The sequence below is a fragment of the Cydia fagiglandana genome, chromosome 7 (assembly GCF_963556715.1).
Source record: "Cydia fagiglandana chromosome 7, ilCydFagi1.1, whole genome shotgun sequence".
NCBI classification, from domain to species: Eukaryota; Metazoa; Arthropoda; class Insecta; order Lepidoptera; family Tortricidae; genus Cydia; species Cydia fagiglandana.
This window is the reverse complement of record NC_085938.1, coordinates 5,899,900-5,914,133: the sequence shown is the minus strand read 5'-3', so window position 1 is coordinate 5,914,133 and position 14,234 is coordinate 5,899,900. Positions and strand designations below refer to the sequence as shown.

The 14,234-nt window shown below is 40.0% G+C and overlaps 1 protein-coding gene across 1 annotated transcript in view; it reads left to right on the top strand.

The window, feature by feature from the left end:
• The window catches only part of LOC134665778 (proteasome-associated protein ECM29 homolog), a 38,786-nt gene that overhangs the window by 11,120 nt on the left and 13,432 nt on the right, over window positions 1–14,234 (top strand). Inside the window, exons 10-25 of the mRNA XM_063522760.1 lie at window positions 1,089–1,174; window positions 1,989–2,101; window positions 2,955–3,110; window positions 3,724–3,871; window positions 4,827–4,943; window positions 5,785–6,082; window positions 6,468–6,642; window positions 7,198–7,575; window positions 8,443–8,630; window positions 9,475–9,633; window positions 10,191–10,298; window positions 10,870–10,983; window positions 11,626–11,740; window positions 12,041–12,224; window positions 12,620–12,738; window positions 13,615–13,784. Coding sequence (XP_063378830.1) covers window positions 1,089–1,174; window positions 1,989–2,101; window positions 2,955–3,110; window positions 3,724–3,871; window positions 4,827–4,943; window positions 5,785–6,082; window positions 6,468–6,642; window positions 7,198–7,575; window positions 8,443–8,630; window positions 9,475–9,633; window positions 10,191–10,298; window positions 10,870–10,983; window positions 11,626–11,740; window positions 12,041–12,224; window positions 12,620–12,738; window positions 13,615–13,784 — 2,628 coding nt within the window. The remainder of the gene's footprint in view (window positions 1–1,088; window positions 1,175–1,988; window positions 2,102–2,954; window positions 3,111–3,723; window positions 3,872–4,826; window positions 4,944–5,784; window positions 6,083–6,467; window positions 6,643–7,197; window positions 7,576–8,442; window positions 8,631–9,474; window positions 9,634–10,190; window positions 10,299–10,869; window positions 10,984–11,625; window positions 11,741–12,040; window positions 12,225–12,619; window positions 12,739–13,614; window positions 13,785–14,234) is intronic.

Sequence of the window (14,234 nt, the reverse complement as noted above, 5' to 3'; positions counted from 1 at the left end):
ATAACGATACGTCGGAAAGGGACACACGATTATTATCGGCTCGTCAACTTTAGTAGACGTTTATGACTAAGGGGGATAGTGCATAATCCTTTGCCAACGTACTTTCTCTGAAACGTTCGTATTTGTCATGGTACTTCAGTCAACCTTAGTCAGGCGTGGCTCACTCCGCGATTTCGTCGCTTTGTTACAGGTAGCTAAAAGTCCATCCGTTCGGCCCCAATTTTGGGGTTTGCCATAAGCCGCGCGTGGCGCTGTCGCCACCTAGCGGCCATATCTGTGCTGATCGTAACAGACGCGTTTTGTTAGAGAGTGAGCTTTCTGTACCTAGTACTATTATTTATTCTGTGCCTTAGTACTTTTTGTAGTGAGACTGACTGAAATAGTTAGCATAACACGTTCGTGTGATTCCGTGAAATTACGACACTAAAGGATTATGCACTACTACCCTTATTCATTAACGCGCTACAAACCTGAATTAGCTAATAATCGTTTGTCCTTATCTGTCATTTTGACTCACGTATTTGTAAGAAAGGGATAAAACATAATTTAACTAAATCAGGCCCGTAAAGTTTTATGAATAAGGGGGTAAATTTGTACATCTCTTCGTTACACAATATCAAACAGTAGCACCATTACAGTAAGCTGCAGAGTAGTTAATGTATTGTTAATGAATGAATGAATGAATGAATAATATTTATTTCAGGACGTGTCCCATATTATGTTAGTAACAAGTTTGGTACTAATACTATATACTTAATACTTTTGCTTGTATGTAAATTCAATGTTGCAAAAAGTGCCCTTGTGGCCTATTTACTGGAATAAATGTTGAAGTTTGAAGAGATAACTGCATGCAAACAAGTTAGGGGGGCTCAGTTATTTATGCAGCTTACTGTACATCATCATCATCATCATCATCATCTCAGCCATAATACGTCCACTGGTGAACATAGGCCTCCCCCTTGGACCTCCATACGTGCCGGTTGGAAGCGACCCGCATCCAGCGTCTTCCGGCGGCCTTAACAAGGTCGTCTGTCCATCTTGTGGGTTACTGTACATAAGATAATGAAGTCATGTAATCATGTTCCCAGGTGATATTCTCGTCGTTGTTCGACCCGAATACAAACTCCAGGCTGCGCAACATGGCGCTGATGTTCTTACTCAATGTCATCAACAGGTAACTAATGTTATTAATTGCGAAAATTCTGTAACCACACAAACAAAAAAATCTACAATATCTTAACGAAAAAAAGTTTTTTATTGTTATATTGTGGCTGATTCTAGTTATCTTGAAACGTCCGTCTAACTATTAGTACAGTCGCCATCAGATATATCGGGGCGGCCAAGGTGGTCACATATATCTGAACACGCCTCTATTGTCAAAGCGTTAGAGTGCTTGTTCAGATATTGTGAACACCTTGGCCGCTCCGATATATCTGATGGCGACTGTACGTAGGATTATAGTTCCGATCCGGAAACCCGTACAAATTTTGACTAAGTTGTAGGGTATGGTATAGTCAGCCAAGAAAGTGGTCTACCACTTTTCGACTATCATCTGACTGATAGAGTCGAAAAGTGTTAGACCACTTTCTTGACTGACCGTACTGGGTACATGGTGCCGGGAGGCAGTATCTTCCGTGCCATGGTGTCATCAAAATGGCTGCCTCGTGACAGATACTGCTAATCACACCCAAGTTGTTACATTATAGTTCGTTTTTTTAGCATTAGAAAGAACTCCACAGAAGTAAGCGTGCAGTTTTTATCAGGCTCTTTAATTGTTAATAATTATTGAATTATCTATTGTAGCATGGTCAATACATATAATTTACTTCAAATTATTACCGCTAAAAGTGCCGGATTTGGAACCACAAGCTTATTTCTGCGAAGTTCTTTCTAATGCTAAAAAAAACGAACTATACACATACAAGCACCGTATCTTCTTCGATCATTTCCGATAACGGAGACAATTATCCCTTTGTTAATCTTCACAGTGGGGACTTAGGACAGTTACGGAAAGTATCCTCAGTGTTCCTACAAGGACTGCTCAAGATAATCCGTTCTGACGAATACGCCGAACACCAACCCAAAGCCTACATGTGTTTAGGTAAGTGACAATTAAGAATATGTTGTAGTGCAGCCATACTCTAAGTGTGTTCCGCGGAACCCTAGGGTTCCATGACACCCTTGCAGGGGTTCCTCAAGAATTTAGAACACTGTGCTTTAGAATTTAAAACACACTTCTAAAAACTATTGTTTTATTGTAGGTTCCAAGTATTTTGCTTTCCAAAAGGGTTCCGTCAAAAAAAAAAGATTGAGAACCGCTGTTGTAGTGTGTTACATTACAGTGATTCAAAAGGGCGCATTACTAAAAGATTAATAATAAAAATGGCGGCACCCTAGGTTAGGTTTTTTATAATGTGTTTATACTTATTTTTTGTTGTTTTTTATGTGTTTTTGTATTTTACTTTTATATTCATGTTATAAATGACCTAGCCTAAGAAGAAAAATAAATAAATGAAAATTCATAAGTAATTAAATTACAAAGATTCATTTTGCGCATGCGATATAATTATGTTGGAAGAGTTTTGCGATAGGGGATAGTATGTTTTACACTCCATAAGTACTCTGAGAGGTGTCATTTAAATACAATTTAGCGAGATTTGGAACGCCAAATCTCGCTCCCTATAAACGTTTAGGTTATAAAATATATGGAGATGACACCTGTACCCATCGAGTTTGAGAAATACTATAATATGACCACTATGAGAAGGCACTTTTAGAATTTTAAGGAACAAGGGACTATTTGTGAGTTAGAAACATCGATTTCAAAAATTAACTGACGTTCCTACCAGAAATGTATTTAAATAACATTAAACACATACATATATGGTTCCACACAACCATATAGGTTCTCGATAAGGAGGCTTTTTAAACTTTTACCAAATGTCCCCCATCAGGCAGGCTAGCATTGAAGTGTCCGAAGACCATCAACAACCAGTTCGCGCTCCTCGAAGAGTTGGTCAAGAAGATTCCAGAAGCCACGCCCGAGATGAGGACGGCCTTACGGGACGCTTTGCTGGAGATGGCTGTAGCTTACAGGATCAACCCTGAAGGTAATAGTGTACACCTCATCTTATTCTACCATTAGGCAGGCTAGCATTGAAGTGTCCGAAGACCATCAACAACCAGTTCGCGCTCCTCGAAGAGTTGGTCAAGAAGATTCCAGAAGCCACGCCCGAGATGAGGACGGCCCTACGGGACGCTTTACTTGAGATGGCTGTAGCTTACAGGATCAACCCTGAAGGTAACTTAGTGTACACCTCACCTTATTCTACCATCAGGCAGGCTAGCATTGAAGTGTCTGAAGACCATCAACAACCAGTTCGCGCTCCTCGAAGAGTTGGTCAAGAAGATTTGAAGTAGCGCTACCCCCTCTGTCACAAATATACGGTAGTTTTACTCCATTTTCGAGTCAAAGTGTCTTTGTGTGACGCCCGTGTCTTTGAACGGACCAATCACGGCACGGGACTCTCTCACCTCGTCCCCCGCACCCCAGTATTTTTGGCAGCATCGGTTTCGTGAAACAATTGCTCTAAACTCTGTCTAGAAGATTCCTAGTCTATGACTCAAACACACCCACTTTTTCAGTAACATGTTGTTAACAACATATACGTTTGTTAATTGTTATGCATAGCGCGATACGTGTTGATTTATATCCGTTTCCAGATAAACTCGAAATAATGGACACAATATCCGAAGACCCCGGCACTTCGCAAGAGGCGATGGAGACGGACGAGGGATCGGAGAGCAAGAAACCCAAAACAACCGCCTTTGACGAGCTACAAGCGTTGGCACTCTTCGGTTTACTGGAGCAGTGAGTACTAGTCTAACGTTTGTATCAATTTGAACTTAAAAAGTATTAGAATAGGGGTTAAAATGCACTAACGAGAAATAAAAAGAGTTATTTTGATGAACCAGAATCAATGGCATATTTTGCTTTACTAGGCCAGTAGTGCAAATGTTGTATGAAATAGCACTTAAAACGTATTAAAATAGGGATTACAATCGATTACTAATAATGTTGGAGACCAACGAAGTTTCAGAGACTTACTCCCTTATTCATAAACGCGCTACAAACCCCAATTAGTTAATAATCGTTTGCCCTTGTCTGTCATTTTGATTTATGTATTTGTAAGAAAGGGATAAAACATAATTTAACTAAATCAGGCCCGTAAAGTTTTATGAATAAGGGGGTTAACCTTTTGAACGACACGCCTATCGTACGTGGTCACAGTGAGCCTTATCGGAATGCAGGAAGGTTGATATTGGGCTGTAGCTTCAGTTGACGTCTTTGGAGGTCAAACGGTTATAAACTACCGCCTTTGATCATGATGAGCATCAAGTGGAGGACGCAGATGCTATTTAACAAGTACCTAGGGGCTATCCATAAATTACGTCATTTCAAATTAGGGGGGGGGGGGTCTGGACATCGGATGATGGTAGCAAATATATTAAAGCCACTGCGGGCGAAATTAAACTTTCGGCGCACAGCAAAAAGCACTTTTCTCAATGACAAATTAAGTAGTAGTAGTAATCACTTTATTGTACACAACACAGGTTTACATAATATTTACAGAAATAAAGGTACAAAGGCGAACTTATCCCTGTAAGGGAACTCTTCCAGCTAACCTTCGAGTAGATGAGGGGAGAATGCAAATTAGATAGACAAACTTACGGAATGCACAGTAATGTTTTAAAAGTAACTAACCAAAATGTCCAGTAACTAACCAAAATGTCCAAATTAATCTCTATTTTTCTCTTTCTAACAGTTACATGCACAGCGAGGAGTCAATGATCAGGTACATCGCGATGCGATATTCCGCGGCGGTGTACCCGCAAGACTACATTCCGTCTAGATATCTGCTCTTACTGGCCAGTGGAGATAGGTGAGTACACAATTGGGTTTTCAAGTACTGTCAGCGACAAAAATAATTACAGATGTTGTGCATAATAGTTTTCTACTTCAGTAGACCTGAATCATAGAGGTACAATAATACACGGTGTAACATGAGCAAACCGAATAATTTTAACCACGCATATCTGAGGTCAAAAGAAGTAAAAAATGTAATATGAGTTTAGGTCAATTTCGCCAAAAAAAATTTTTGTTTTGTTTTGTTTTTTCAGTTTTTTTTAATGTATTTACATAAAAACTAAATGTTATTGGTAAACTTGTCACTTAAAATTGATGTTTAAATTACTACGTCCCATAGCAGCAACATCACCATCAAAAAGGCCTTTTACACTATGTAACAATATAAAAACTTGTTTTTTTTTTTTAATTAATAATATCTCTGAAAGTAGGCGAATTTCAAAAAAGTTTATAGGACATTTTTGTCTCTAAATATGATCAGGAATACGCTGTTAAAATTATTCGGTTTACTCATGTTACACCGTGTATAGAGATGAAACGGGGGAAAGGCCAAATGACCGAACGAGATACACTTATAAAACTTTCAGTAGGAGTAGCAGAGAAAGCGGTATTACTGCTTGTCCTTGTCACCTCTCACTTTTTGTTTGTTCACCACCAAAAATTTGGTATGGTTTATGGTGGGCAACAAATAACCCGACCGAATTACGTAGATTGTTTTTGGAATATTGTCAGGAATGTTAAAACGTGTTTTTAATATCGCATTGCGTATGTCTTGTCCCTCACGGAGGCACAGTCGAAATGAGACAGTCCCATGAGAAATAAATACTTGTCGGTGTAATAAACAATTCTTTTCTCAGCCAAGATGAGGTGTCCACAGAAGCGCTAAAATGCCTCTACGGAACGTCCCGTCCTAGCGAAATAGATGATGTCGTAAACAACGTGAACAAGAAAGAGACAACCACAGTCAACTTAGACGACGAAACCTCCGAGAAAGACAAGGACAAAGAACAGGAGGAGTTCAAAGTGCCGAAGTTTGGGGATGTGGTGAACTACGTGTGGGATCAGATGCAGAAGAGGAAAAAGGGGTCCAACTCGAAGCATCGCTATGTGGTCAATAACCAAGTGCTGCAGTTTCATCCTTTGACTTATCAAGAGGTGAGTGCGGTGTAGATATAGGTATTCCAATTTAGGGATATGTCTATGATAGTCAGCAGCAGAAGTTGCTAAGCGGGCGAAGAGTTCAAAATCACCTTGACATGCTCTTATTATCTTAAAAAAGTCACGTCAAGACCATTTTGAACACCTGGCCCGCTTAGCAACTTCTACTGTACTTAATAAAATAATTAGAAAAACCGTTGTTAACGTATTTTTGGGCCAACCTGTACAGTCGCCATCAGATATATCGGAGCGGCCAATGTGTTCACAATATCTGAACAAGCGCTCTAACGCCTTGACAACAGAGGCGTGTTCAGATATTTGTGAACGCCTTGGCCGCACCGATGTATCTGATGGCGACTGTACAGCACCGCGATGTTTCCAGATTCTTCGGTACCTCCGCATGTGCTTGAACCGCGAGGCTGGGTTGCGCGACTGCTCCGAGCATCCCAACGCCACGTCGCCGCTGCTCGCCAAGTACTTCTACGAGCGGTTGCTCGACTCGGAGGTGCTGGAGCGGTACCTCTCCATGATCACCTCCCTACTGAGCGCTAGCCCAGGTAAAAATATATGTTATGTCATATTCTACAACTTCTTTTTCTTATACTGACGAGAGACATTTGGATGGAACGATCCATTTTATAGTTTTTTTTAGCATTAGAAAAAAGGTAAACAACCTTGTTGTCTCTTTTAATAGAAAAACACGTTTTAAAAATAAGTCACGGCAAATATGTAACAATTATGAATCTAATAAGATCATTTATGTATCTTTTTCTGCTTTCATAAGTAATAGTTACTGATTTTTAAAAAGCGTTTTTCAATTAAAAGGCATGTCAAGATCGCTTACCTTCTTTCTAATGCTAAAAAAACGAACTATAGTCGCTGAAGGAATTTCTGAACACAGTGTATAAAATGACAGTCACAATCACAGTGTTGTCATTATTTGTATTCATCGTAAATAAAATAATACATACTAACATGAAGATTTTATTTGCAATTCAGACACTTATTAAAATTTACAGCGCCATACAATACCATCTATAACAGCTGTCAGCATTGATACCCAGATTGATGGTCTCACTGTTTCGATACGAAAATCTATTTTTTTTTTTCAGAATTAATGCCACTCACATGCTTCCTGGACATTGTCGGCTGCGTGCCCGAAAAGATAGCCTCCAAATACACGAATCTCCTTCCGTTCCTCAAAAACCTCTTCGTGACCACCACCAAGGAAGACATCAGAGAAGCGGCCTCCGTCATTTACGCTATAATCACAGTACACACTAGCGAAAAATCAGCGATAGAAAGAGAGTTGAAAGATTTCGTGGTACAGGGTGATAGTAACAAAAATTTGGAATCGCAATGCGGTTATTTGTGTGTGTTCTCGCACATGTGTGAGCGGTGTTTGGTGTTGGCGAAAAGGGGGAAGTTTGGGGGGAAAGGGTTTAGTGGGGCGAACTGGGAGCCGTATCAAGAGGGAGTTAGGAGTTTAGGTAAGTGGCTTTAGTTCCTGAATTTGTACTTAATATTTTATCTTATATTCACTTTGGGTTAGATAGACAAAAAACGAACAAAGTTAAAAGGCTTAAGGAAACTTTTAATTGGGTTCGGTTAGTTGAAGTTCATATGGAAATGCAACTAGTGACGTCACAATGAATCTACCTCCTTATGAGTTTCTGCTGATTTTAAAAGCGCAAAAATATGCTTGACATTATTTTTCGTAAATTTGATTTGATGACTGCCGTGAAACTGCCTATTCGTAACTAATATTAGTATTAGACTTGAGTGCATAACCGAGTCACGTGGTTTTGTTTGTTAACCCTTTATAAGGCAGAGGCGATATATCGACCACATACGCTCAATCAGAAATTCAACCATACTGTTTTAATAATAGGGCTCAAAATCGTTTGCATTAATTGAATATTCAACTTGCTTTTAAAATAGATTTTTGAAATGTAGGCTTCTGATAGCTGCAACAAATTCTGCGATAGCACGTCCCTGTCAACGGGCCTTATAAAGGGTTAAATATCTAAATTAACAGACTTATTACATTACTAGCTTTTGCCCGCGATTTTGTCTGCGTAGAATCAGTAACAGTAGCTAAAGTATAGCGCCTGGATAAAGTGTAATAGCAATCATTCAATTTGATAAGCTTAATTGCGTACATCAATTAACAGGCAATTTATTAACTCTCAATTCCACTCCCCTTTTCGATCTCTTTAGGGATAATTTCCGACATAAAAACTATCTGAACTCAAGCTATTTCTAAGGTTTAAGCGTGACAGACAGACACACTTTCGCATTTATAATATTAAGTATGGATTCCTCAGTTAGATAAAGTATCACATTTTATCTTGCAGCAAAATTCCTGGCTAATCCGCAAACGCTACTTGTCAGTACATCCGTATCGGCCATATCTCTCCTAGCGAGAGTCGGGCCGCTGCCGCTACCCGACTCTGATCCTAAGCAGGCCGCGACCATTCAAAGCGATACCCCGTTCAATGTCAACAAAACGGACATTGAGGACACTGTTAATAAGGTATGTGACGTCAAACAATATTAAATTCCTGTCTAACCCCCAAACGCTACTTGTCAGTACATCCGTATCGGCCATATCTCTCCTAGCGAGAGTCGGGCCGCTGCCGCTACCCGACTCTGATCCTAAGCAGGCCGCGACCATTCAAAGCGATACCCCGTTCAATGTCAACAAAACGGACATTGAGGACACTGTTAATAAGGTATGTGACGTCAAACAATATTAAATTCCTGTCTAACCCCCAAACGCTACTTGTCAGTACATCCGTATCGGCCATATCTCTCCTAGCGAGAGTCGGGCCGCTGCCGCTATCCGACTCTGACCCTAAGCAGGCCGCGACCATTCAAAGCGATACCCCGTTCAATGTGAACAAAACAGACATTGAGGACACTGTTAATAAGGTATGTGACGTCAAATAATATTTAAATTGTTTGCCTTATTTAGGTAGACTATCTAAGAAGATACGCTCCGTTTCTTGTATTTCCTTTTTACATAGTCATGCGGTTCCGTACCGATACGACCTTCAAACCTTCAAGAAAAGAGCGTAGCATCTTAAAGGCCGGCAACGCATATAGATACATACTTTTAAAGTTAAATTAATTTTGTATTAAGAAGAACCGTCTCCAAACTATGCCACAAAGCTAAAAATAAATTAATCATACGCGCCACGAAGCTTAAAAATAACTCATACTCGCTGTCATTGAGTGAAGTCTCGGTAGCTGAGTTGGCAGCGCGTTGGGCAAGTGATCAACATTCGCAAGTTCGAGTCTCGCCAGAGATAGTGAATTTTGTCATAAATTAATTCACTTTATATAAATTATACAAAAAAGGTGTTAAATAATGTTTTGTATTCTAGTTCACAGTAGCGGACAGCCTGTTCAGAATAGTCGGCAACGCCAAGCTTCCGTCTAAAATAAAGGAGCGGGCGCTGTATACACTCGGTCTGCTCTGTTGTGGGGAGCGCTTCCCCTTTGCGAAGCAAATCGTTAAAGGGTTCCTGCAGATGGCTAAGGATGTAAGTATTACCTGTGCCTTAAACTATGAGCGTTCAGACTGAAACAGCATATTTGATTCGTTTTTGCATTTTGAATAAAATTATTCTGCATAACATAAGCACAATTTTACGGTATGTCCTACTCCTACAAAATCTTCCACTGAATTACGAAAAAGCATGGGATTGTCGTAACGTATCATGTTTTTAAATTTCCATTTGATTTCGTGTTTATTCCGACCAGAATGAGGAGCTCTTCAATTAAACGTACCAAATTTTATCAATAACAAGAAATAAAAATTGGGATTGCCAAACCGTTGACGAAGATAAAAGAGTCAGCTGTGTCTTAGGATGGTATTCCACCTGTTCAATTTCTTTGTTCAATGTCATTTCGTCTCACTCTTTCATTCAGCAAAATGTCAGACGCAAATACACATTGGGCCAACATAATGGACAGATGGAATACCATTCTAAGGCGGTTTTTTTTTCTTTAGTAAGTAATAAGTGCTTTAACTATGTTACGACACGGGCATTACAAATCTGACTTTTATTTTCAAACTACATATGTGTAATTTTTTCAGAGCAAAGAGTTTGAAATCCATTTGCAAATTGGCGAGTCGTTAGTGCTGTGCGTTGAGGGTGTCAACTCAAACGAAAACAGGGATCTCTGGACGGAACTACCTAAAGAGGTAAGCTACTTCATTATTAATATAGGTGTCGCCACTGGTGTTAAAGTCACGCATACAACAAAAAAATCGTGTAATGATAGCGAAATTGTGAAATAAGTCTTTTTATTCGTACCAAATTATACCGATAGCAAGTTGAATTGTCAACTGCAATATGTACTAAAAAATTTCTTCAAGGTTTTTTTATATCTTATTTAGTTTAATTTTTTGAACGCCAAACGGCGTATTAATTTGCCGTGCCACTGACGCCACGGGGGTAAAATTTAGTTTTGTGAATAAATAATGCCAACCTTAAAGTGGAGTGTTTTTCAGTACATTTTCATCAAAAAACGATCGACGTCAAATGCCGTCTTTGGCGTCGTTGTCACGATTTCGCGTTGACGTCAATTGCCATCTGTGGCGTTCAAAAGGTTAATATCGTGCGGGTGCGTTTTACTCATTCATTTATTCAATACTGTTTTTGTGATTAGTAATCTGTGTAGCTGTGTGTGTAATCATTCACCTCAACTCTCCGATACCTGTATTTTAGAGTAGCGTTAGTAATTACATATGTATAAATAATTCCTACTTTTAGGGTGATGCAAAGATAAGAGATAGAGAAGCGTTGAAGGAAAACGACGAGCTGTTGGAATGGCTGCTGCAGGAGTTGTTCAAGATCGGCAAACACCCCCACCCACACTCGAGACAGGTACTTTTACATTCCTTTAATTCCATCTATACCTCGAACATGAATCTAGTATTAAACTGGATTGGGCATGAGAGGTGGGGATAACTGACAGAATGGGATAGTCTTATGTATTTTTCAGTAGGAGTAGCAGCGAAAGCGCTATTATTGTTTGTCCTTGTCACAGTCTCACATATTTTTTGTTCCCCACCATAAGGTGGGCAACAAATAAATTCGACCAATCATAGTGTCGCATTGCGTATATTTTGTCCCTCACGGAGGCACGCGTATACCACTTCTATATGATGCTACCTTCTATGACCTCGAAAGAACACACTTACACTTATACTATATAGTCTAAGTATATAGCCATATATACCCAAGCTTCCCAGGACCGGAGTCAGTGGAAGAAAATAATTCGAGCCCTACACCCCAGCAGGGGGTAACAGGATGGAAAGAAGAAGATACTTCGAAAGAAAACTATTAAATTGAACCAGAGGGCCTACCGCGAACCACGTTCGACGTGTTGTCTCCCTGTCACACTTACGTACAAATTTATAAGTGCGACAGAAAGGCAACACGTCGAACGTGGTTCGCGGTAGTAGGCCTGATTTACCTTTTTAATTTTATTTGGCCATCGTTCTAATACTATGGTGCTTGTTACAGGCGACTAGCATCTGGCTCCTGGCTTTATTAAAGAACTGCCCGGAACGGGCGCCTATTTCGAATAAGCTGCCGGCGCTCCAGGAGGTGTTCATGGATTTCTTATCCGAGAACAGCGGTAAGTCAAATAAGACCGGTTTAAAACCGGATTAAAACCGGTGGTAGTTTTTGACATTCATAAGTGCATTGTAGTATTCCTAAATTGAAGAATAAAGACTTTCATTATAAAGACACAGACGATAATCATTATAAATTATAATAAAGCAAAAATAAAAATTATACCTATTCTTAGCATATTTTGACTCTTGTCAGATCATAATCAGATTACGGTCTCATATAAAGATTTATTTTAGTTGTTTGTCTTGTATGAATAACGTAAAAGTTAGTAGTCATTTTTTTTTACTTTTTATGTTAACAGAAATAGTCCAAGACGTCGCCAGCAAGGGCTTAAGTCTGGTATATCAGAATTCAGACGAGGATGCGAAAAAGGCCCTTGTGGCCCAGATAATAGATCAGCTCACGAGTGGCAAGCGAGCCGTGGCTCAGGTCACAGAGGACACGAAGATATTCGAAGAGGGGCAGCTAGGCAAGGCTCCCACGGGGTAAGTGTAATGTTTGCTGAGCGAAACAGGCTCTTGTGGCCCAGATAATAGAGCAGATCACCGGTGGCAGCGCGCTGAGGTCACAAAGGACACGAAGATATTCGAGGAGGAGCTAGGCAAGGCTCCCACGGGGTAAGTGTATTGTTTCATCATCATCATCATCTCAGCCATAAGACGTCCACTGCTGAACATAGGCCTCCCCCTTGGACCTCCATTCGTACCGGTTGGAAGCCACCCGCATCCAGCGTCTTCCGGCGGCTTTAACAAGGTCGTCCGTCCATCTTGTGGGTGGGTGGAAGTGTATTGTTTGCCGAGCGAAAAAGGTGGGCCGTACCGAATGTAGGTATTCTGTAACTGTAATAATAGTTTATTTTATTTTTAATAATTGATTACAGAGGCAACCTGTCCACATACAAAGAGCTGTGTTCGCTCGCTTCGGATTTAAATCAACCGGATCTACTATACAAGTTTATGCATTTGGCACACCATAACTCCGTGTGGAATTCCAAGAAAGGTGAGTAAACATCTAGACGCAAAAGTGTTCAGGACTTTGAACGCACTGCGATTAATTCCTTGCGGTTTCAGTCTTGCATGTGCGTGCGCTTATGAAGCTAGCCGTAGGTACGTTACAATTTTTAAGGTTCTGAAACCGCAGGAAATTAAACGCAGTGCGTTCTAAGCCTTATACACACTGGCCTGATTACATTATTATTATTTAAGTATGTAGTAAGATATAAACTGAAATAAATGTCATACTAAGAAAAACTGACCAAGGCCTCCAGTGCCCCAGGTCAGGTCAGTATATAATTTGTATAGTAGTGTTTCTACTTGATAAAAACAAATTAAAATATTTTCTGAAAATAATTTAATTTGTTCTAATAGTATGTTGTAAGATATGGCTTACTCATTCACTCATCTCATTTATGGCGTTATTCATAAACGCGCTACAATCCTCAATTAGCTATTCATCGTTTGTCTTATTCTGTCGTTTTGATTTGTGTATTTGTAAGAAAGCTTGTTATGTTTTATGAATTACTAGCAATCCGCCCCGGCTTCGCACGGGTTACACAAAACCTTAACAAATTATACACGTAAACCTTCCTCAAGTATCACTCAAGTAAGGTGAAAATCGCATGAAAATCCGTTCAGTAGTTTTTGAGTTTATCGCGAACATACACACAAACAGACAGGGACTTTGTTTTATAAGGTTTAGTGATCTGACGATCATTATCTGAGGTTAGGTATTATCTGACGATCTGAAGTAGGTTGGGTAAAACCTTAGATTAAGCTTATTTTACTGTTTGCTTTCAGAGATATTTTATCACTCTTTCAATTACAAACTAAAATACCTAACCTTCTATGACCTAATTAATTCTTATTTATTATTCAGGTGCGGCATTCGGCTTTCACTCTATAGCTTTACAAGCGGGCGCCCAGTTATCCGAGCACTTGCCTAAAATCGTGCCGCGTCTGTACCGCTACCGGTTCGACCCCACGCCGCGCATTCAGAACTCTATGGCGAGCATATGGCACGCTCTAGTTCCCAACACACAGGCTACCGTAAGCATACAGTTGCAGACTAGTATAGACCGCGAGCCGCGAACAGATTTCTATGACCAATCGCCTCCCGGGCGATGACTCGTATAGTGGTTAACGGCTATGTATGGTGTACCTTCGTGGACGTCAGCTGCCGCTCCGTTGGTGGATTGAGGAATGGCAGCCACCGAAACACGTACAAAAAAAAACTTTTAGTCATCGCCTCCCGTTTGATACTTTGTCAGATGATAGTTTAGAGGCTATTGTGAATAAAAAAGATTACTGAAAAAAAAATGTTTACATAATCAGTTCATCAACTGATGGTCTTTCCACCGCGATACAGCCAGCTGACTATTTTTTTAATTCATGATAGCATCTAAACTGATAGTTCTGACAAAGATACAGACAGATGATTCTGACAAAGCTGATAGCCGGGAGGCGATGACTGACGATATATGCTCCTGGCCCGCGGTC